The sequence below is a fragment of the Panthera tigris genome, chromosome C1 (genome assembly GCF_018350195.1).
Source record: "Panthera tigris isolate Pti1 chromosome C1, P.tigris_Pti1_mat1.1, whole genome shotgun sequence".
Lineage (NCBI taxonomy): Eukaryota > Metazoa > Chordata > Mammalia > Carnivora > Felidae > Panthera > Panthera tigris.
Genome location: NC_056667.1, coordinates 13383336 through 13404543, shown reverse-complemented (window position 1 = coordinate 13404543; position 21208 = coordinate 13383336). Strand labels below are relative to the sequence as shown.

Sequence of the window (21208 nt, the reverse complement as noted above, 5' to 3'; positions counted from 1 at the left end):
GCCACGAGCCTCTTCCTCCTCGTCGCCATCCAGCGGACGGAGGGGACCTCCCCTCGCTACTCAGGATGGGACCAGCTGGCTTCTGGACAGGACGCCGGGGACTAGCCAAGGCTCGACTGACAGCTAACCGACGTTCCAGACAACCTCCAGGCATCTGCACCGGCCACACCGCACAGCGTTTGGCACACGGTGCTCAAAGTCTTCTAGACTGAAAGTCAGACCTCACTGGGGACTCTCTTAATCTACCCAGGCCTGCCCCGACAGCATTTGGGGGGCACCGACCACCGGCCAGGTGCTTCTGCAAATACTGTCTAAGGGTGTGAAGCGGGCACAGGATTCCCATTTTACAGATGAGGAAACCGAGGCTCGGAGGGGCCGGGCACTTGTGCAAGGCGAAAAGGCCACTGAGTGATGGGGCCAGGGTCCGAGCTGCCATTTCTCTTCCTGGCTGCTGGGCTGCTGTTCTGCTCTGTCAGGGCCCCTCCACGCAGCCTTCCGGGGGATGAGACCATCATCGTCAATTTCTCATCAAGAATTATAGGGAGGGGAGAAAAAGAATCATAGGGAGGATCCCCTGCCTCTCTCCTCAGTTTCCAGAACTCCAGCCTGCCGGCCCTTTAAGAGGGAGCCCCAGGGGCATCATGAGTCAGATGTCAGGTAGTGGGGCTTCCAATGTGTGCCCCGGGGCGGGGGGGGGGGGGGGGGGAGAGAGGAGGGGGAAGACAGGATGGAGGGAGGGGTCCAGGGAGGGATAGTAGCCTTGTCTGTCACTTCTGCGTTTTAATAAGACCGCAGCAGATGCATGTGACTTCACAGTTTGAGAAGCTCCGTTCTAAATGTGTGCGGGAAGGCTACCTGTTAACCCTCACCTGGATGCTCTGTGGCCTGTTGGCAAAACCAAGAAGTTCAAAGGCAGGAACTCACTGTTCCCGTGGTAATCGTCTGTCCACGTGCAAACAAATGGCCATTAAAAAGAAAATGGCCCTTGGGGGCGGCTGGGTGGCTCGGTCGGCTGAGCATCCGACTTCGGCTCAGGTCATGATCTCACGGTCCGTGAGTTCGAGCCCCGCGTCGGGCTCTGTGCTGACAGCTCGGGGAGCCCGCTTCAGATCCTGCGTCCCCCTCCCTCCCTGTCCCTCCCCTGCTTGTGCTTGTTCTCGACGATAAATAAACGTTAGAGAAATAAATAGCCCTTATTGTTCCTTCTAAGTTAAGGAAGGGAGGAATGGGGGGCAGGGCGCGGCTGAGGTGCCAGGACAATCTCGTGCGCTCACCTTGGGAGATGGTGGTGGTGGGGTAGGTGGAGTCCGGCAGCTGGTAGGGGGGCAGCGTGGGCATGCCGGTGGGCGGGAAGCCCCCTGGCAGAAGGTGGTTGAACGCTGCCAGCTGGTTGGCTCCTGCCTGCTTCCGCCAACGGGCGCGGCGATTACTGAACCAGACCTGGGCGGGTGGAGAGCAGAGAGCGGGGATCCCTCAGCCTGGCTCCTGGCGGAGAGCTGAGGCACGGCTACCACTGGTCCCCGAGCCGTCACCCTGTGTCCAGCCCGTGTCCAATCCCCGCCTTCCCGCGGCCGGGGACGGAGTGCAGCGCACTTGCGTGGGTGTGAGCCCATCGTGGCCTCACCACCACCCAGCGAAGGGATTATTATGGGATTATTATTGTTCTCCCCATTTTACGGATGAGCAAACTGAGGGGCAGAGGTAGTGAGTGACCTGTCCACGTAACGGGGCGGGTCGGAGACACAGCCACGTCTGGGCGACTCCGTGCAACGTTCTCTCCACCGCAGCTGCTCGGGGGGCGACCATCCTTGTCTTAACACACGCTCCCTCCCACCCTCTGCGCCAGGCCCCCCCCCACCCCATGCTGGTGCCTCACGTCAGCCCAGTAGACCCAGGAGACGTGTACTCCTATTCCCATTTCACAGAAGGGGAAACTGAGGCTCACAGAGGTCAAAGAACTTGCCCGAGGCCACACAGCTATAGCTGAAACGAATCTGAGGTTCAAACTTCAATCAGTCTGACTTTCTAGAAGTCACTTGTCTGGATTTTGCAACGAACTCTGGTCCAGAAAAGGAGGAAAAGGCTTATGGGAAAGCATATGGGCTTTGCATATGCCGTTCCCTCTAAGCCAGACCTCTTCCCGCAGCCAACTCCTGCATCTACACGGAATACTTGTTGAATGAATGAAGGAAGGAAGGAAGGAATGAACGGATGAACGAGAGAACAAGGAAATACAGAGCTTGCTCTGGTGTATCTTTGCCAGGGCCGATGCGACAAAGCTCAGATGGGAGCCCCTCCTGGTGGGGTCCCCTCCAACCTTCAGCAGCACAGGATCACTTAAGACCCTCCCCCCACCTGTCCAGCCTCCGCTGAGTGGAGGGGTGCTTCTGTGCCCCTGGTGTCTTTTGTCTTCCAGATCCTTCTGGAGGAGAGAAGCCGCATTTAGCTTTCTGAGCTGGACGAACAGCGCAGCCGGCTCTGACTCGTTTAGGGTGCACAGAGCAAGGAGACGAGGCAGTCCGGTCAGGAGCGACAACTGGCTCTGGAATGAAATTGTGGCCCCCGCTTCTCCCCACTCCCCAGGGCACAGAGGGCTTCCCCAGGGGCGTCCTGACTGAGGGGCTTCTGAACTGGCGGGGAATGGGCAGTGTTTCCTCGCTCCCCGCTTCTGGGAGAGGGCGTGGGGCACATTTTTGTTCCCATTCAACGTTTCCTCCTTCTACAAGGGAGGGACATCCCAGATGGCAGTGACACAGACATTCAGTAACCCTGAGCCCCTCCACTCCTCCTCCGGGCCTTCTGGGCGTGTGGAAGACAAGGTCCGGGCTTGGTGCTAACTTATCCTTGGTGCCTCACTGACACCCGTGCTGAGCTTCCTCTTGAACACACAGAAAAGCGCTTCCGCAGCTGATGTTTTCCAGCAAGTCCCCCATCAATGTTGTTTAGTCTTCCCTGATGTGTGTTTCCAGCTGCCTGCCTTATGTGACAGTGAGAGACACTTTTATTTTCAAATATATTGATTTGGGGGCGCCGGGGTGGCTCAGTCAGTTAAGCGTCCGACTTCCGCTCAGGTCATGATCTCGTAGTTCGTGGGTTCGAGCCCCGCGTCGGGCTCTGTGCTGACAGCTCAGAGCCTGGAGCCTGCTTCCGATTCTGTGTCTCCCTCTCTCTGACCCTCCCCCGTTCATGCTCTGTCTCTCTCCGTCTCAAAAATAAAGAAACGTTAAAAATTAAAAAAAAAAAAAGAATACCAAAGAGAGTTGGAAAAGTTCTTCCCCTTCCGTCCTTCCCTATCCTTTCCTTCTCTTTCCCTCCTTCCTTACTTCCCTCCTTCTCATCACGAACCTTTACTGGGACTGTGCTCTACGCCAAGCGAGATGTGAAGGATAGAGAGATGGACGGGACTGTCCTAGCCCTCAAGCTGCCCTGTGCCCCGGGCACACAACAGACAAGGCAGAGAACCACTGCCTCCCGGGACCTCAAGTGACTTAACACAGGCCAAGCGCTTAGAACAACATCTACAACCATCGTTCTGGTGGGGACTCTCTGATGGCCGAGCTCTTAGCTGGCATCCACTGTAAGCTGCCCATTCACAGAGGGGGGCCTGGAGGCTCCAGGAGGGACAGGGGTAAGCCCCATCACCCCCTCCGCCCTCCCCCCCCCCACACACAGACATACCCCTGCACCAGAACCCCTGATCAGGGCTGAGTTCTTTGAAAGCAGACGCTGAGTTTTATTATCCACTTTTGATCCTTCCCACAACACCCAGCACTGGGAACACGATGCCATAGGAAGCAGCTGTTTATGGGGCTGAACATTCCATCTGGTCCTTCTCTCCACGGAGCACAGAAGAAAAGAACATGACGGGCAGACTTGGGTTCAAGTCCCGGCACTGCTGATTAACTGTCTTTAGGAAATTTCTTCCCTCAGGTTTTCTCAGCTGGAAATGGAGAGACTGATCATACCTGCCTCCTAAGGTCATGGGGAGGATGACGGTGACCGTGTATGTGGAACACTGAGCATCGTGCCCCGCAAATGAGAAGTGTCCCGTAAGCGTTATCTACTGTGAGGGAAAGGTCCAGTCCGAGTTGTTAATTAGTGATGAGTCCCTCCACTGCTTCTCAAATGGGATTCCTCTCAGGGAGGCTTCTGCTTCTGGGGGAAACACACAGGCTCGGAGATCTCGCTACTTGGGACACAGCGGATCTGTCCACCTCCAAGGAAGACGGATACAAGGTCGGGCTTGGCCCCTCGCTATTCAGGAGTGAAGGCTCCTCCAGAGAAAGGTTACTGGTCCCCAGGCACGCGTCCTCCTGCCTGATGCCCCCTCTCCCACCCTTCCTGGTGGCTTTCCGCCAGCTGAGACACGGTGTCTCCCCCGGACACTAGGGATGCCAAGTATCACCCTGCAGGCTTCAAAAGCAGGGCTGGAGCAGAGCCAGAGGGAGGCAACGCATTTGAGTTACTGGAACCCCGCCTGACACGTTTACCTGTGTCCTTGTTCATGCGCGTGTCAGCTCCGTGACAGCGGTTTCTGTCTGCTGACTCCCCGGGGCCCGCAACAGCGTCGGCACACAGTAGGTGCTCAATAAATGAGTGCCAGCTGAACGAACTGGGGGTTTCCAGGGTGGCCAGGATTGGAAAAAGCAGGTGGAGTTTTACTAAGAATGTACCCTACTTCTGGAGGTCCTGTGTGCCAGGCACCTCCTAATGCGGAGCGTGTGGTTTTTTACAGGTAAGCATTTGTCCTCAGAACAAGGTAGACTCTTCCTGTCCCCTCCACTTTGCAGATAAGGAAACTGAGGCTGCAGGTGTAAGTGCTGGGGCTGGGATTCACACCTCAGCGTCTGGCTCTGAGCCCACTCGGGACCCCTTCACCATCTCCCCGGGCCACTGACACGAGACGTCTCAGGACTGCGGAATCCCAGAATCACAGACTTTTAGAATCCGACACCCGAGACCTCAGATCCATAGAGTCTCAGCGGTGCTCGGGAGGCTTGGAGGTCTCTGCCCTACCGTCCACAGCAGGAACCCTAGCAGAAACTAGGGTTTCTGGTTGATGGCACACTGTATTTTGCCTTACACACTTCCAGGAATGGGGATCTCATCACCTCACAAGGCAGCTCTGATTGTCAATAAACAAAATTCCTAGGGGCGCCTGGGTGGCTCAGTCGGTCAAGGGTCCGACTTCGGCTGAAGTCACGACCTCACGGTTCGTGAGTTCAAGCCCCGTGTGCTGACAGCTCGGAGCCTGGAGCCTGCTTCGGAATCTGTGTCTCCCTCTGTCTCTGCTCCTCCCGCCTGCACCCTGTCTCTCTCGCTCTCTCTCAAAAATTAACAAAACATCAAAAGAAAATGAAAAAAAAAATAAGCGCGATCCTAGAACTTTAAGGAGCCGCAGTGACCATTTAGTTCCATTCCTTTACTTATAGATGAGAAACTAAGTCTCAAGAAAGGAAACAGATCTATTGAAGGTGATACAGAGACCAAGGGAAACCTAGGCCTGCGGTTCCCAGTCCCTGCAGACCTTTATGTAGGCCTGGGGACGTTCCCCGACTGGCCCTGGTCCCATCCTCCGGGGCCTCTTAGAGCAGCCCCGTCCTCCAAATCGCTTCTCCGGGCCAAATGTTCTATCATCCTGGTCTTGATGTCTTTGGTCAGCTTTGGTCATTTGTTAAAAACCCAACGTATAATCGATCCCTCCTCTGCTGGGATCACGCTAAGTTCTCAGGCCAAGGTTGGGCACCCTCACCGCCCTGGAGGAGCCCACAGGATGTTACGGGAGTCAGCACGTGCAGGAGGCTGCCTGGGCCCCCACACTGTGGGTCTGCCCGGCCTCTGGCTGCTCCCCCTGTTCCCAGCCCCCCTCCCTCCTTGGACCTTGAGTGACACCTGTTTCTGGGTCCCCTGGGCCAATAAAAGCACTGCCCTGACAGCCAGGAAATTTTACAAGGAGCGGTCAGGCTTCAAGGTGATGGGAAGCAGCCGCGGCCGCCAGACGTGGGAATGAGAAAGCACCCAGGAATGTGCCCAGGAGAACAGCTGCAGGACGATCAGAGCGGCGGGGAGGGAGGCCCGGAGCCCAGGCCAGGCTCAGATATCACCCTGGAGAGGAGGGGAGAGAATGAGACAAGCTGGCTGCTGCCGCCTGCCCCCTTCCCCTCGGGGTCTCCCTCAAAGGCAGCCAAGGACCCCCCGCTCCAGCAGTGGGGGTGGGGAGGGCGGAGGGAGGTACACCGGTTCCTGGAGCGTTTAAGTGCCAGTTGCCACGGCTTTCAGGTCCCCGGCTCTGAGGCAGCTTCTTCCTTCCGCATGGAAAGACCTTGGCTTTGGTACCTGCCAGGCCCGAGTTCCGGCCCAGCTCAGCCCCAGCCGAGCTCTGCCGCTTCTCTAGGCCTGTTGCTTCTGCACCTGCGGCCTGCCTGGAGGTGACCTGCCTGACAAGGTGGCCTGACGTTCCACCGGGCCACGCGTGAGGAGGGCTGGGGCAAGGTGGGCGCCTAGCAAAGCCGGGTTCCCCGCTGGAAGTGCCCAGTGAGCAGTCTGGGGGGGCCCCTCCCGCAGACCCGCCTCCCCCGTTTATGAGGAAGACAGGCCGGGAACGCATTCATTCCGCCAGGAGCTAGCCATCATGACCCTCTCTCACTTCCTCCCCGACCTGGGGAGAGGAGGCCGTTCCCTCCCCCGCTGGGGCCAGGTGGCAGGTGAGGGCCTGCGAGCCCAGGCAGGTCCTGCTTTCGCCGCCCTCCCTTCCCCCAGCCCCGCCGATGAGGACCCACTCCCTTGAGGGTGTGGATGGGGGCATCCGAGGTCTGCCCATCCTTCCTCTGATGCTTCCAACCCATCAGGAACAAGCCTGCCCAGTGTGCTCACATGCTTCCTGTGATGGGAAACTCATTACCTGTCCTAAGAAGCCGGGCCCTTCAGAAAATTTCCTCCTAATCACTTCCTCCCCTCATCGGAGATTTGGAGACTTTTGTGCTTCCTGAGCCCTGTCCTCTGGCTCATCTCGGAAGGGATGACTGCTCTCCAGCAGGACCTCCCTGCAGCTCCTGGCCGCCCAGGGCTGCCCACCGCTGGCCCAGCCGGTCAACCGACGCTTGCTGCCTGCTTAGTCTGCATCAAGCGCCAGGGGCATTCCTCATCTACAAGGTCCCCGGACCACCTGCTGCAGAACCCCCTGGGGGCCCCCTAAACCCTGGGACCCCGGCCACACCTCCAACCCCCTCCATTCCCGCCTCTTCGATATGCCCGCCAACACCCGAGGCGCCGCCTCACCTGGACACGCGCCTCCGTCAGCTTGGTCCTCTGCGCCAGCTCCTCGCGGGTGTAGATGTCCGGGTAGTGAGTCCTCTCGAAGGCCTTCTCCAGCTCTTCGAGCTGCTCGGCCGTGAATGTGGTCCGACTTCGACGCTGCTTGCGCTTCAGAGGGAGGTCGGGTTCCGACTCCACGTCCGAGCCCTCGTCCAGCCGGTTCCCTGCAGGCAGGCGAGAGGGAGGGAGAGGGTGAGGGCCTAGGGAGACGGAGTAGCGCCACATGCCCGCCTTCCGACCCCTGCCGCGCGGACAGCCAGACCCCTCCTGAGTACGAGGGCAAGTATGTTCCCCACAGCTCTGCTCATCACGGTGAAGCGGGGGAAGCAACCTCCGTGCCCAACCCGAGGGGATTGGTTAAACACTTCCTGGCACAACTAAATTTTTTTTTTTTTTTTTAATCCCCTACCGTTGGGTTTTTAGGTTAGTTCCACTGACAGAGAAGGATGTCTATGACCAAAGACTCAGGGTAGTTTCGTGACGAAATACCTTTGCTGAAATTCCTAGAACGATATTCTCCAAAATGGGAGAAGTTGGCTGCGCATTAGCGATACCTCCATACACCTGACTCTAAGAAAAAGGCGAGGCACCAACCGGCGCGCAAAGACGGATCCCGCTTTCGGAAAAAGCACGCACGACACATTCCGGAACACCGTGCTCAAAAGATTAACAAACGTTAACCTTCAGGGTGACAGAGCTTTTGTTTGTTTGTCTGTTTTTTTTCTTTACACTTGTTTATAGTTAGTATTTTTAACATGATGACCATTTAGGGGCGCCCGAGTGGCTCCGTCGGTGGAGCGTCCGACTTCGGCTCAGGTCACTATCTCACAGCTCGTGAGTTCGAGCCCCTCGTCGGGCTCTGGGCTGACGGCTCGGAGCCTGGAGCCTGCTTCGGATTCTGTGGCTCCCTCTCTCTGCCCCTAACCCATTCGCATTCTGTCTCTGTCTCTCTCAAAAATAAATAAAATCTAAATAAATAAATAAATAAATAAATAAATAAATAAATAAATAAATAAAATAAAATAATGACCATTTAAGCAGCAATGCTATTGTTTTCAAGGAAAATACAGCAAAAACGAAAGGAGGAGGGCCAGGAGAAAGGGAGGGAGGGAGACAGAGCAAATGCACGTGCTTAGGGCTGGCAGTCAGGAAGCTTAGATTTAATACCTGGTTCTGCCCCTAAACGCCCAGAACCGTGACCCTAAGAAGGCTACCTTCCCTCCTTGGGCTTCAGTTTCCCCCATTTATAACATGAAGCGTTTGGACTATGTGACTTCTGTACACAGGCCCTTCCTGGGTTGCTTCAGGATCTCTGAGTAACCCTTCAGGCTGGAAGAGACCTTACCTGATGACCTTGGTTGTGACCATGGCCTCTACCTGAGAGTCCCCACTGATTTCCACCCAGGAGCCTGGGGATGGAGAAAAGCCTTTGCTTCCTGTGCAGAGAGAGCCCAGGAGTCTGCGGCCAGCTTACTTCTCATCCCTGGACGGGGCTATCAGGCCAGCAATCTGCCTACCCCAGGTCCAGGCTAGAGAGGTTGCAGGAAGGGCTTGGTCGAGCTCCTTGGCCTCTGAGCTGAAGACACCCTGGCGACTGAATTGGCTTCCCGACTCCATCAGTCCTGTGCCTCTTACCCATCTTGGTCCAGCAGAGGGAATGCCAGCAAGGAGTGGCCTGGCCGGGGCTCTGGAGCTGCACCCTCCGTGGACCCTGGGGGACTATGGGGAGCACAGAGGAGGGCCGGGAGAAGAGGAGACCAAGGAAGGGAGAGGGAAAGAGGAAGTAGGCGGTCAGTGGTGACCTTCCTCCCACTCCTGCTTTCTCTCTCTTTCCTCTTTTGCCTTCAGTTCTCCCTCCCCCTCGCCTAGCATCCCATTTTGGGAATTTCTGGAAGCACTTCATGGTTCGTCGTCCACGCGGTCACCAGAGCGACAGTGCTGAGCCCGGGCTGCGGACACTGTGCTCATGGCGTTCGGCCGCAGTCAGGCAGGAAGAGCCTCAGAGATCATGTGAGCCCACTGCAGATGGGGGAAACTGAGTCACCGAGAAGCAGCGTGACCTGCCCAGAGTCTCTCAGGAAAGGGGCACACCGGCCTCCTGCTCTCCTGTTGCCTGCCCCCACGCTGTCCTTGCTCAACTGCTTTAAACGTCTGTTATCTGAATGGGGTAGGCCTCGCCCACAAGGGACACCCTCCTTCCCCCAAACACCGCATATGGCCTCTTAGATGTTAGGTGAGGGGACAGGCATCCCAGGCTGCGGGAAGAGCACGTACAAAAGCCTGGCACGGCAAAGTGCACGATGGGCAACGTTGTCATGGGGCTCCATCCACAGCTGGGACGGCATCCGGTCTTGAGCAACGCTCCTCTGCCCCAGGTCCCCTCCCCTCCATCCTGCTCTCTTGGCCATTGGGCAGTCGTCTGTGCTTTTGATTGGTCACTGCCAGGTTGCCTTTGATCGTGATGCCACAGGACAAGGGAACCAGTGGCAGGGAAGGCCTCCCTTCATTACTCATCCCTAAAGGCAGAGACCTGGGGTCAGATCTAACCCCTTCCTCTCTCCTTTCCCGGCTGCCCAGCCTCCTGTCACTGAGAGGAGGCTGTGGGGGCACAGTAGGCATCCTGGGGCACCTTCCCCAGCACAGCTGGGGCTCAGAGCCAAATACACCCAGTCCCAGGGATTCAATCCCGAAATGCACTGCATAACCCAGAGGGGCACGGGGAAGGGGGCCACGTGGGCAGAGTGGACGTGAAGCATGTTCATTAGACACAGGCTGGATTTGGGGTGGGGGTGGGGGGGCAGCCTCCTGGCCAGCAGCAGCTCCTGCCCTCCCCCCACACAGCTGTGAGATGGAAAGGTCCCGAAGGGGGTGGGACAGAGCCGGTACAGGTGTGGGGATAGCCCCAAGACAGAGGGATATGGCGACGGACCTTCTCTCTGGGTTCCTGGTTTCTGCTCAGGGACGTGGGGAGTCCAATCCTGAGCAGGGAAGAAACAGCCCCACCTCCCAATCTTCTGGGGGAAAAACAGCCTCTGTCTTAGGAAGCTCCCAATCTGATGGAGGAGGTACCATCCCCATTCTGGGAATTTCCCAGTCTACTGAAGGAAACCCTGCTTCCTTAGGAACTGGGGCCAGGACAGGCACAGAACATAAGACAGCGACAGAACTTGAAAGAGTCTCAGAGCCCCCTGAGAACAGAATGAATGAGGGACAGGAAGGGTGACAGGAGCCATCTGGTTTGCCAAAGCTTAAGGGTGGGCAGGACTGAGGTCCGCTCAGGACAGAGGCCAGCCTAGGCGAGGTGGATGGACGTGGGTAGAGAGTCACCGGGGAGCATCTTCCACGGCTTCTCCTTCAGCCTCTGCCTCTCCTTCCAAGCTTGCCATCTCCCACAGCGGATGACTCCGGAAGCCTCAGCAAGGCCAGTGAGGCCCCCCCCCCAATCCCCCCACTGTCAGCCCTGCCCACGTGCTCAGGCCCACCCTGTCACTCCACGAGGTTCCCTGGCCAGCTCTTGGCACCCTTAAACGGCCAAGCCGGGGCTGTCTCAGACCTCCATGCCTTTGACTTTGACCGTGAGCTTCCGCTACCTGGAACACCACACCCCCTTCCACTGGGCTCGCTCCTGCTTACCCAGCACAACGCAATTCATGGGTAGCCTCTCCCCGCTCCCTGAGCATGTCCAGGCCGGTCTGCACGCCCACTCTTGGGCTCTCAAAGCTCATCGGGGGACACCCAACCTGCCTGTCTATGGGTCTCTCGGTCCGACTGGACTGGGAGATCCCTGCACGGAGCAGAGCCTACGCCTGGGACACAGCAGGTGCTCAATAAGGGCGTCTTAGACGAACAGGGCCTGGCAGTACAATTACAAAGTTCCTTTGGCCCCCGACACACGGCAGCGGTCACCACCCTACGCGTGTGTGCCACACCCTACGGTTTCCAAGCTCTGTCACTGTCCCCACTCCAGACTCTCCCAATAACCGTGGAGGGCCCAGCAGGCAGCATCAGCCCCACTTTCAGATGGTCAGCGGAGCCCAGGGGCAGGGAGGCTGCGAAGAAAACCCAGGACTCGGGACTCACAGCCTAGCGAGAGCCAGCTTTGCAACAGAGAACTCCCAGGCGATGGAGAATTCCATTTCTGGGCGTGAAAGCCAACGCGGCTTGCTCTCTGCCCTCACCCCCAAACATTCCCTGCTGTCCCTTCTGCCAGAGGAAAAGACGGGAAATGAGATGGTCACAACTGCTACACTACCGACTTTCTCAGGAGGCAGGAGGGGAGCTGACCGTCTGCAGGTCCCTGTCATCTAGATTCGAGGAAGCCAGCAGTGGCCTTGAGGTCGGGGGTCCTTCTCTCAGCTCCCCCCGACCCCCTCCCCCGACCCAGAGACGCCCTCCCACCCCTGCTCCTTCGCCCCCCCCCCCGCTGCCTCCAAACTCAGCCTTTATTACAGTTTTAACATAGGCCCGGCTCGAGCTGCGGCAGAGAAACGAATCACATAATAGTTGATATGCGTTTTAATCAAGTAATTCGGGCAGAGCCGAGAGCTGGCGAGTGTGGGCCCGGCGTCCCTGAATACCAAACAGGCCTGGGCGCAGGTCTCGGAAAATGGAAAAGTCATTTACAGCTCAGCTGGGGGCCCGGCGAGCCAGGGCCATGGTGGGAGCCCTCCAGGCCCCTCCGCAGAACCGCTCAGCTGTAACCGGCGTGCCGTGCGGTGCGTGAGGCTGGGAACGTCTGCGGGAGCCCGGCCGCACACAAGGGCCGGGCAACCCGGCTGGGCCGAGGGGCAGGGCTCGCTCGGACCCCGCGTGAAAGCTCCCCGGAAGTGAGCCCCTCCTGTCCACCACGAGTGCCCCAACTTGTCTTAGGTGCCCATCCAGCACTGCCACCCAGGTGTCCGGATCGAAGGCCTGGCCCTCTTCCTCCACACCCTCTTCCTCTGTCGGCAACGCCTCCCATGCAACCAGCCCAGCGCCAGGGCCAGGGCCATCAGAATCCCTGTTGGCTCCGAACCCACCCTGCCCCGCCCCTGTATGCCCTCTTCCTCATTCCCTGGACTCCAGCAACCACAGGCCTTTGCATAGGCTGTGCCCTCTGCTTGCAGCACCCTCCCCATGCCCCCCCTGCAGTGAGCAGGTGACCAGGCCAATGTAGAGCGGGCTATTTAAGAGCACAGGCTCCTGATGCAGTTTGCCCGGATTCTGTGGATTCTGCACATGTAAAATAAGGATGATGTTAGGGACGCCCTCCCCCCTTCCTTGCTTTGTATTTTTCCACCACACCTATCACAATTAGATAGGCTAACTCTTCTATTTTATGGCCCTCCCCGCATTGTCCTGGCCGTAATTAGAGCTCCATGAGGCTGGGTGGTTTCATCTTTTTTTGTTCAGTGATAAATACCCAGTGCTTGGCACAAAGTGGCCACCCAAATATCTGTTGCATGAACGAACGAACGAGTAAATAAATGAGCATACGAAGGCACAGGAAACCGTGTCAGGGACAGCAGCGCTCAGCCAATGCTAGCTTTCACTGCTCCTCGGCCTTTCTGATCAGCTTGGAAAGCCTTCCGAGCTCGCTCTCCGCCATCTGGCTCTGACACAGCCATCTCTGTGCGCTCATTGCTGGGGCTCAGCAAAACCGTCCACGCTTCAGTCCTGCTTTCTGGGAGGCCCCCTCGGTGGGGGGGGGGGGGCTGGGAGGCACTGGAGAGGTGGGGGGGTTTCCGTCTGACTCCACGTCCTACGCTATTTCTCACCAACGAGTCAACGGGCCCAACTTCACTCTCCCAACTCTCACTGTATTAGTGAGAGTTTAGATTCACCACCTAAACCTGACAAAACCTTTCTTTCTCCAGGAGCGTCCCTATCCGACCCCATCAGGCTGCTTTTTTTTTTTTAACTTGAAACTGCAGGTATATAATTTGCATTACAAAATGTGGGGCCCCCGTGGGGTGTTCTCTGATCACCGCTTCTCTGCTAACGGCCTGGTACTGTTCTCAGGCACTAGAGGGCACTCTTTATACATCCCTGCTAAGAAGGGGCCTATCAAGGAAAAAGGAAATAGTAACTGTTTGAAACGGTACTGTGTAGTTAAACTGCCAGAATTCAGAGCCACATTTTCTCATGATGCAACCACAACTCTTTCTGCATGGAACCGTGAACCAAGCACAAGTCACATGTGAGAGAGAAGGGTGGGTTTCTGGAGGGCTGCAACTATCTGGGTGCAGAGAATTCAAAACTAAGGTGTCCCTGTTAAGGCAGGAGGTTGAAACTAACGACGTCACAAGGGTCCTTCCAACTCGGTCTCTTTAACCTGTTGGCGTCATATGAAGCAAATGGGGAGTTCTGGAAGGGGACAGCAGCTGTGGAGTAGGGGAGGGGAGAAGGCAGGACATTTTAAGACACTTAGGAGGGGGGCGCCTGGGTGGCTCAGTCGGTTAAGCGGCCGACTTCGGCTCAGGTCATGATCTCGCGGTCCGTGAGTTCGAGCCCCGCGTCGGGCTCTGTGCTGACAGCTCAGAGCCTGGAGCCTGTTTCAGATTCTGTGTCTCCCTCTCTCTGACCCTCCCCTGTTCATGCTCTGCCTCTCCCTGTCTCAAAAGTAAATAAAGCGTCAAAAAAAAAAATTAAAAAAAAAAAAAAAGACACTTAGGAGGGTCTCAGCTCACCATCCCCTTTAACTCTCTTCCTGGGATTTGAAGACAATCTTGAAAATAATCACAGTTTTCCTGTATCTCTTTGCTGGGCTATTTCTGTCGTTTACTCACCAGCCTCCTGTAAGGCCAGGAAAAGCAATGTTTGGTGCTGAGCAGAGAACAGAGCTCACTAGGTCGGAACCTTAAAGGAAGCCTAACAACTGGGTCCCATCTTTTTTTTTTTTAAATGTTTATTCATTTTTGAGAGAGAGAGACACAGAGAGAGAGCATGAGTGGGAGAGGGGTAGAGAGAGGGAGACACAGAATCCGAAGCAGGCTCCAGGCTCCGAGCTGCTAGCACAGAGCCCGACGAGGGGCTCGCACTCACAAACCGAGAGATCATGACCTGGGCCAAAGTCGGACGCTCAACCGAATGAGCCACCCAGGAGCCCCAACTGGGTCCCATCTTACAGAGTGTGGCCAGGCAGCCACGGGCAGACACTGGCAGGCAGCCGGGACAGAAGCTGGGAGGTCGGATGGGCCTGAGCTTGCGTTCGGGGTCTGCCTCCAACAAGCTACAGGTGCTGGGCGCGTTGTTGAACATCGGAGCCTCACTTTCATCATTGCTAAAATGCGACAGTGGTGGGATGCAAGGGCACCCGTCTGAGCAGCTGTACCTCCAGGCCCGGTCTCTCCTCTCATTCGGAGAGCCGGGGGCCCGGGGACGGGGGGGTGGGGTGGGGGTGGGCCTGGCCCTCCAGACTCACGCCTTGACCTGCTGTGTGACCCTGAGCATGTCACGTGTCCCCTTGGAATCTCCATCTCCCCGTCCAGCCCCGGGAATAAGAACTCCGTGCGCCTCTGCTCCTCAGGGTGCTGGTGCGGCTGCCCGCGTGGGAGCCTCAAAACATACCACACGGTGCCTTTGTCCCAAGGATCAAGTCAGGAAGGCCACGCCCCCTCCTCTGGGCCAGTTTCCTCATCTGTAAAGCGAGGAAAGTAGGAACAGAGGCATCGGGCGTGAAGGTTACATGACTTGCCCCAAGACAAGGGTTTAAAACGGTGCCAGGTATACAGTAAGCGCTCAATGTACGTGAGCTATTATTGTCGCTATCGCGGCTGTCACCACGGGTGTCTGCAAACGACGAGAACTTCATCTACCTCCGTACCCTCCAGAGGCAAGCACGTTTGCGTGGCACGAAACACAAAGGCAAGGAAGGAATGCGTGTATGAACCAACGACTGCGTGAACGGCGGTCCCTCCCTTGTTCCCTTCCTTGTTCTCCTATGGCGAGCGCTCCGCACAAACCCCAGCACGCCCACAGACCGCCCGCACCCTCTTTCCCCAGGGGAGGCCGTCCCAGATGCCAGTGGTGCCCGCAGAGGAGAGGGGTGCAGCGGGCTCGGATACAAGGGCTGGCAGGCACGAAGGGCCAGCGAAGGAGACAGGCCCTCAGAAAGCTGGGCCCGGGGAGGCCCGGCTCGAGGGCTCAAGGTCAGCGAAGAGGAAACAGCAGCTGGGGCCACGGCGAGGAAAAGGCAGGCAGGCCACCCGTCGGCGCCCCACAAAGCCGCTGTGAAAGGGCCATATGCCTGAGAAGTCAAGCCTGCCCCACCAGCCTTCTCTCCCCGCCACCCCCTCACCCCTCCTCACTGCTGGAACTCTGGGAGGCACAGAGGGGTTGCAGACAGTTGCGAAGTCATCAAAGGAGGCAGAGATGGTAAATGGCTCAGGACCCCCGGCCCCTGCCCCCCTTCATCCATCGAACCACCCCCCGCCCGCCTCCAGATTCAGCCGTGAGGAAGGGCTTCAACCTGGAGCTCGCTGGACCCTAAGACGGGGCTCTGTGGTCACACAAAGTCTCCTGCCACAGGACTGGGGACGAAGGAGGCAGGAGAATTAACCTACACGTGGCTGATGTGTTTCGGACACACTATGTGCCTTTAGCGCCTCGAATCACAGGGTAAGGGCTGTCATCAGCCCCGTTTTATAGGCGAGGAAAATGAGGCTCAAACAGGGTAGACCAGCCCATGGCACAGCGACAGTGAAACCCAGGCAGCTGGCCCCGGAGGCCCATCGGAGCCTGGCATCCGAGGTCCTTGCCCTGACCTGGGCACGCCTTGCCCTGTGGGCTCCTTCCAGACCTTTGTACTTCGCTGCCGCCCGGGATGATGCTCTAAACCACTTCCTAGTCCCCCCATCCTGCAAAGCCGCACCCGAAGTCCCCCTAGACCACGAAGCTCTCCGTGACCGCTACACCCAGTCGGCTCTCCCTGAATGCCCGTGCTATCTACTGCCCACGCCACCCTCCCGGCACCTGGCATCGACTTCTGCCAGAGACCAACCATTAACTTGTAATGCACATGTTCTGTTTACCAGATACACCATATCAAAGGGCTTGTAAGAGGGTTATCTGAACTTCTTGAGTGTGACAGCTGGGCCTCCCCCCATCAAACTGGGGACACCCTCAGAGAGACTGGGCCTTCGTTAGGAGTATCTTGAGGGTAGGAACTCTGTTTCTCTGTTGTAACTGGGTGTTACCCTGCCCTGTGGTTCCTATCATTCTAGAATGTTCTTTTTTTTTTTTTAAGTGTATTTATCTATTTTGAGAGGGGGGAGGGGCAGGGAGACAGAGAGAGACAGAGAATCCCAAGCTGATAGCAGAGACCCTGACGTGGGGCTCAATCCCACGAACCCGTGAGATCATGACCTGAGCTGAAGTCAAGAGTCGGATGCTTAACCGACTGAGCCACCCAGGCGCCCCATCATTCTAGAGTGTTCTTTTTTAATTTTCTAGAATGTTCTTAATGACAGTCTTTGGTAGGAACTGCAGCCAAGAAACCATGCGCCTTGTCATCCCAGGCACAATCGGAAGCTGTGATTCAAGCTTCCCCAGAGTCACAGATTCTCTCTCAGGACCCTGTGCTGAGTCATTTCTATCCACCCAACTCCCGACTCTTCCCACCTCCACCTTTCTTTAAATAGGCCTCCCAGAAAATTCTATAAAACCCAATGTTCTGTTGTACGTCAAGGAGCACAGAGGAGCGTGGGCCCAGCAGGTATTTATCAGTCCCCTCCTGGGTGCCCCACAGACCCACACTGATAAAAGCGACAGCAGTGAATGTTCACCACAACGGAAACCAGCAGACATGTCGGAACCCTGCTTTTAGAGAGAGAACCACTCTCTTAAAGGTGGGCAGTGGCGTGGGCTGAGCCTAGAACACAAATATGAAGGAAGAACGGGGTCACTGGAAATGCAAGCCAGGACTGCGGGGTCACTGGGGCGAGTCACTCTAAGGGAGGCCAGCCTCACTCCTTAGAAAGGAAAAGCTTCACCTGGGAGGCTCCCCTAATAGAACAGACTTCCCCTCTGTGGCCCAACAGGAAAGCCATCAGCCTGAGTTACTTCTCCACCAGAAATGCCAGGTTCGGATGCAAAATGTTCACGCAAAAGTGCCCTCCACCCCAGCCACAGGCACCCAGTGCCCCGGCCAGATGAGGCAACGATCACCTGGCCCAGAGACGGCTCCCCAGGGAGGCCATGGGCTGGCTGGAGAGACTGGGGGCTCTGGATTGCAGCCCTGAAGTTTGTTCCTGGCTTTGCCTTCAACTTCCTGTGTGGCCTCTGGCAAGTCTAAACCCCTCTCTGAGCACCATTTGCCCTATCCCTAAAAACCAGAGGTCCTCCTGGATCTTTAAGAACAGCCTTGAGAAGGGGACGTGGGGTCTATCTGATTTATTCACCACTTTCTACTCCCAGAGCTTAATACAGTTGCTGGTGCACAGTAGGGCTTTCAGTAAATGCCTGTCGCTGGATAAAGAATGATCAATCGATGGCGGTAGGGGCGAGGTCCAGAGGGACTGGGGTTCTAAGTTGGGGGTGCAGAGTGGGGTACAGGACACCCTGAGATCCTCTGATTCTTGTGGGGGCAGGGAAGGACAGATTTCATGACCCTTATATTCTGTTTCTCAATAGTCCTCAGGCCCTTCTTCTTCTCTTAGGGGAAGGGGTTAGGGAAGGTTTATCCCTCCCCTCCCCTCCCCTCCCCTCCCCAGGCCAGTCCTGGGCCCCTTGTGTCTCAGGCTGGGCTGGTCGCTGGGCAGCCAGAGGCCTTTCATGGCGCATTCTCGCATTCCCGGCTGCCCCTCCCCACCCTCTCTCCCCAGCAACCCCACCCTGTCATGCTCCCATCAATCTGCGGCAGCCCAGCCTCTCCAGCTGGCCTGGCTGGGCTGTTCCCAGGCGGAGCAGGTCCACAGTGGAAGGTGGTGGAAAAATGTGGACAAATTTCTGATTTGCAACACTCTGGGAAAGAGTTTATTGCCATTGTTTGAGGACGAATGTATAAATAAAGCAAGGCGAAGATTGCAGGGGGAGGCTGATGAAAGGCAGAAAACGAGAAATTTTATGGCCATAAGGAGCGTACTCTAATGGTGATTTTTGAGGCACTGGACCATGGTAGTTACTTAGCCAAATGATCGCTGTGAGGCTGGGCAAGGCGGCTTATTTCTTAATTACTGTTACGTATTATGTCAGGCAGATACCCCAACCCTGGAAAACTTGGTCCCGGAGCGGACACCAGCTCAGAGTCAGGTCCCAGTGCTGGACTGATGGCAGGCTGATGGGAGGCACCCACCGAGAGCAGGGGGCCCCCTGGGCCTGCTGCCCTCTCTCCCTGCCCAGGTTCCCGCCTCCAGATGTTAATCGGTCCACTTCAACCTAGGTGCTGGGCACGTGCAGGTTGCGGCTGATAATGGCACAGAGTCTGGCTTCCAAAGATAGTTGCAAAAAGCAGCCAGGGGCTCATCTGGGACTCTTCGCTGTGAGTCTGCGCAAGATAACTCGGGACGGGACAGAAGGTGGAAGGAGACGGGCCGGGTGGTCAGAAGGGGGCCGGGGTGGGGAGGAGGGCGGCTGTGACACGTGCCCTCTGTTTCTTCACCTGTAAACAAAGGGGTGGAACCAAATCACCCCCTTTTGGGTCGTGATGCCAAGATGCTATGATTCTCTTGATCTCAGAGTTGCTGAGGCTGAATTTTCAAAGGCAACCAGCACCTGCCCCACGGAATGTTTTTCTCTTACTGGTTCACCCCTGTCCAGTAACGCACACAAGGATCAAGGGGGTTACGGTTTACCGAGGGGGTCCTGTGTGCCAGGAGCTCAGCGTGCGTTACGTCCTCTCATGGAATCCTCTCGGCCATCTCAGGGGCCAGCGCTCCTGGGTAAACCCTTCCGGAAGGGGTGGAGACTTTCTCAGATGCGAAGTGGTAAAGCCTCCTTTCGACCCAGATGGGTGCCCAGAGTCACCAAATACATTTTCAAGGAAATCAAGCCGCCTCCCTAGCATCTTCTAAACCAACCATTCCCAAGCTCGGGGCATCAGGACCCCCTGGAGGGCTCGTTGGAACCCAGACTCTGCTGGGCCCTTGGTGGGAGTTTCTGATTCAGCAGATGAAGCCGAAGATAGATTTCCACCGACTTTTTCCGTGGCGCTCATGCTGCTGGTGGGGGCCGTGCTCTGAGAAGCACCGTTCTCCAGAAATTCAGAGAAAAATAGCAAACAAACCCAAACCATGCTGCTCTGGGCAAAGGGAGAACCATGTGACTTCTTACCTATCTATTATCGGAATGGAAATGGAGGCACCGAAACAGCCTGCCTCTCCCCCGGCCCCCGAAGCCCGCACGTTCTTCACGCATGGCGTTGGTGGGGAGGAGACACTCGGCGCAAGGTGAGCCCAGCCCAGGGGGCACACTTGGCAGGTGGACTTTCTTCTCTGTGGTCCCTGCTTCTGCCACTTGCCATGGCGTCTGGGTTATCAGATTCTTGACAGGCCACAGCCCGGGGTGCCTGAAGCCCTAACCAGGGCCGAGCCTGTCCCAGCCCACCTCAGCCTCCGGATGCACCTGTTTCCACCCCTTCTCTCCGCCCTGGTTCCATACTTAGGTCCTCTTTTCCCTTCCCCCACCATGTCTACCAATCAGATTCCGTCACTTGTATTAACAAGGGGAAAGAGTTGTCACAGCATCAGGGGACCGAGCTTTACAAGGCTCACCTCAGGGACTACACCTGACCCCTGCTTCCTCTGTGACCCACCTTCCAGCCTTCTAGTTTGAACGGTTGGCAGGGGCAATATTTCTGCTCTGGAAGGATGATGCTTTTTCTCTTTTAATCTGTTTTGTTCATTGCTTTATTCCCAGCGCCCAGGAGAGGGCCTGGCCCACGGAGAGGGCTCAACACACGTTTGTCGAACGGATGAACGAATGAGTGAGAGGGGGAATGAATGCATGGCCTCCTCCTATATGCCCAGATCCATGCAATAACTTGCAATGTTCCCACAGACGCCTGTGACAGTTTGCTCTTCAAGCTAACGTGATTACCGGTGAGTATGTTGGGGTCACCCTGCACAACCGTCTCATTAGAGATGTATTTATGCAACATCAGACACCTGGCCCCACGCTGAGAGCCCCAGCTAGCCAGCTGAACCGTTCCAAGAGGTCTGGGGGATTGACGCTCTGTAAACCAACACACGGGTACCCCGCTGGATTCCCCGCCCCCCCATCCACACCCAGATGTTTGGTCCACTCAGAGGTGGCCCAGATGCAAATGTGGCACCTTAACGAAGGCTGCAAAACAGCCCCCACTGCCGTGGGAATGATCCCCCAGCCACTCTGGACCTCAAGCATCTCGCTGCAGAGTCAGACGGCTCTGGAAGCAGGTGAGCCAGTTTTTAGAGGAGTTAAAATCCAATTTGATCCCGCTGCTTACGCCTTTTCTAGCTTGATGTGTTTTTGATAAAAAAAACATTTTTTTTCTTTTGATCAATAAAAATAAAATCTGTTACTCGCACCCTGGGGCAATTATCGCCTCGGGCCCCGTTTGCTGAATCTTGATAGAATAAATGATGTTATTTTTTTTCCAAAATGGGGCCGGCCATAGGTTAGTTACGTTAACCTGCAACGATCTGGTTAATCTGCAAACGATCTGGTTCTCAGCGGGGGCAAGAGGGGTGAGGGATGGGGCTCCCCGGTTCTGAAGAATGAGAGAGGTCCACCCCACAGGGCTAAAACAGGGATAAAGGGCGTCCATGATGCTCTCACCCGGTGCCAGGTACTGCGCTTGGCACACATAAGTGGCATCACCCCACAACACTCAGCCCCGGGCACTGATTATCAGAGCAGTTCCACGGAGAAGCCTCAGAGAAGGGCGATGATTCACCCAAGGCCACACGGCTGTATGCGGCCACGTCAGGACTGGAAT

General features: G+C 56.6%; 1 protein-coding gene across 4 annotated transcripts in view; it reads right to left on the bottom strand.

Moving 5' to 3' along the window:
• PAX7 (paired box 7) overlaps positions 1-21208 on the bottom strand; it is a 100676-nt gene that overhangs the window by 41499 nt on the left and 37969 nt on the right. For all 4 annotated transcript variants that reach the window (XM_042996647.1, XM_042996646.1, XM_042996648.1 and 1 more), the window contains 2 exons: positions 7279-7478; positions 1275-1440 (listed from right to left, as the gene is read on the bottom strand). In XM_042996647.1, the coding sequence (XP_042852581.1) occupies positions 1275-1440; positions 7279-7478 (366 nt within the window). The remainder of the gene's footprint in view (positions 1-1274; positions 1441-7278; positions 7479-21208) is intronic.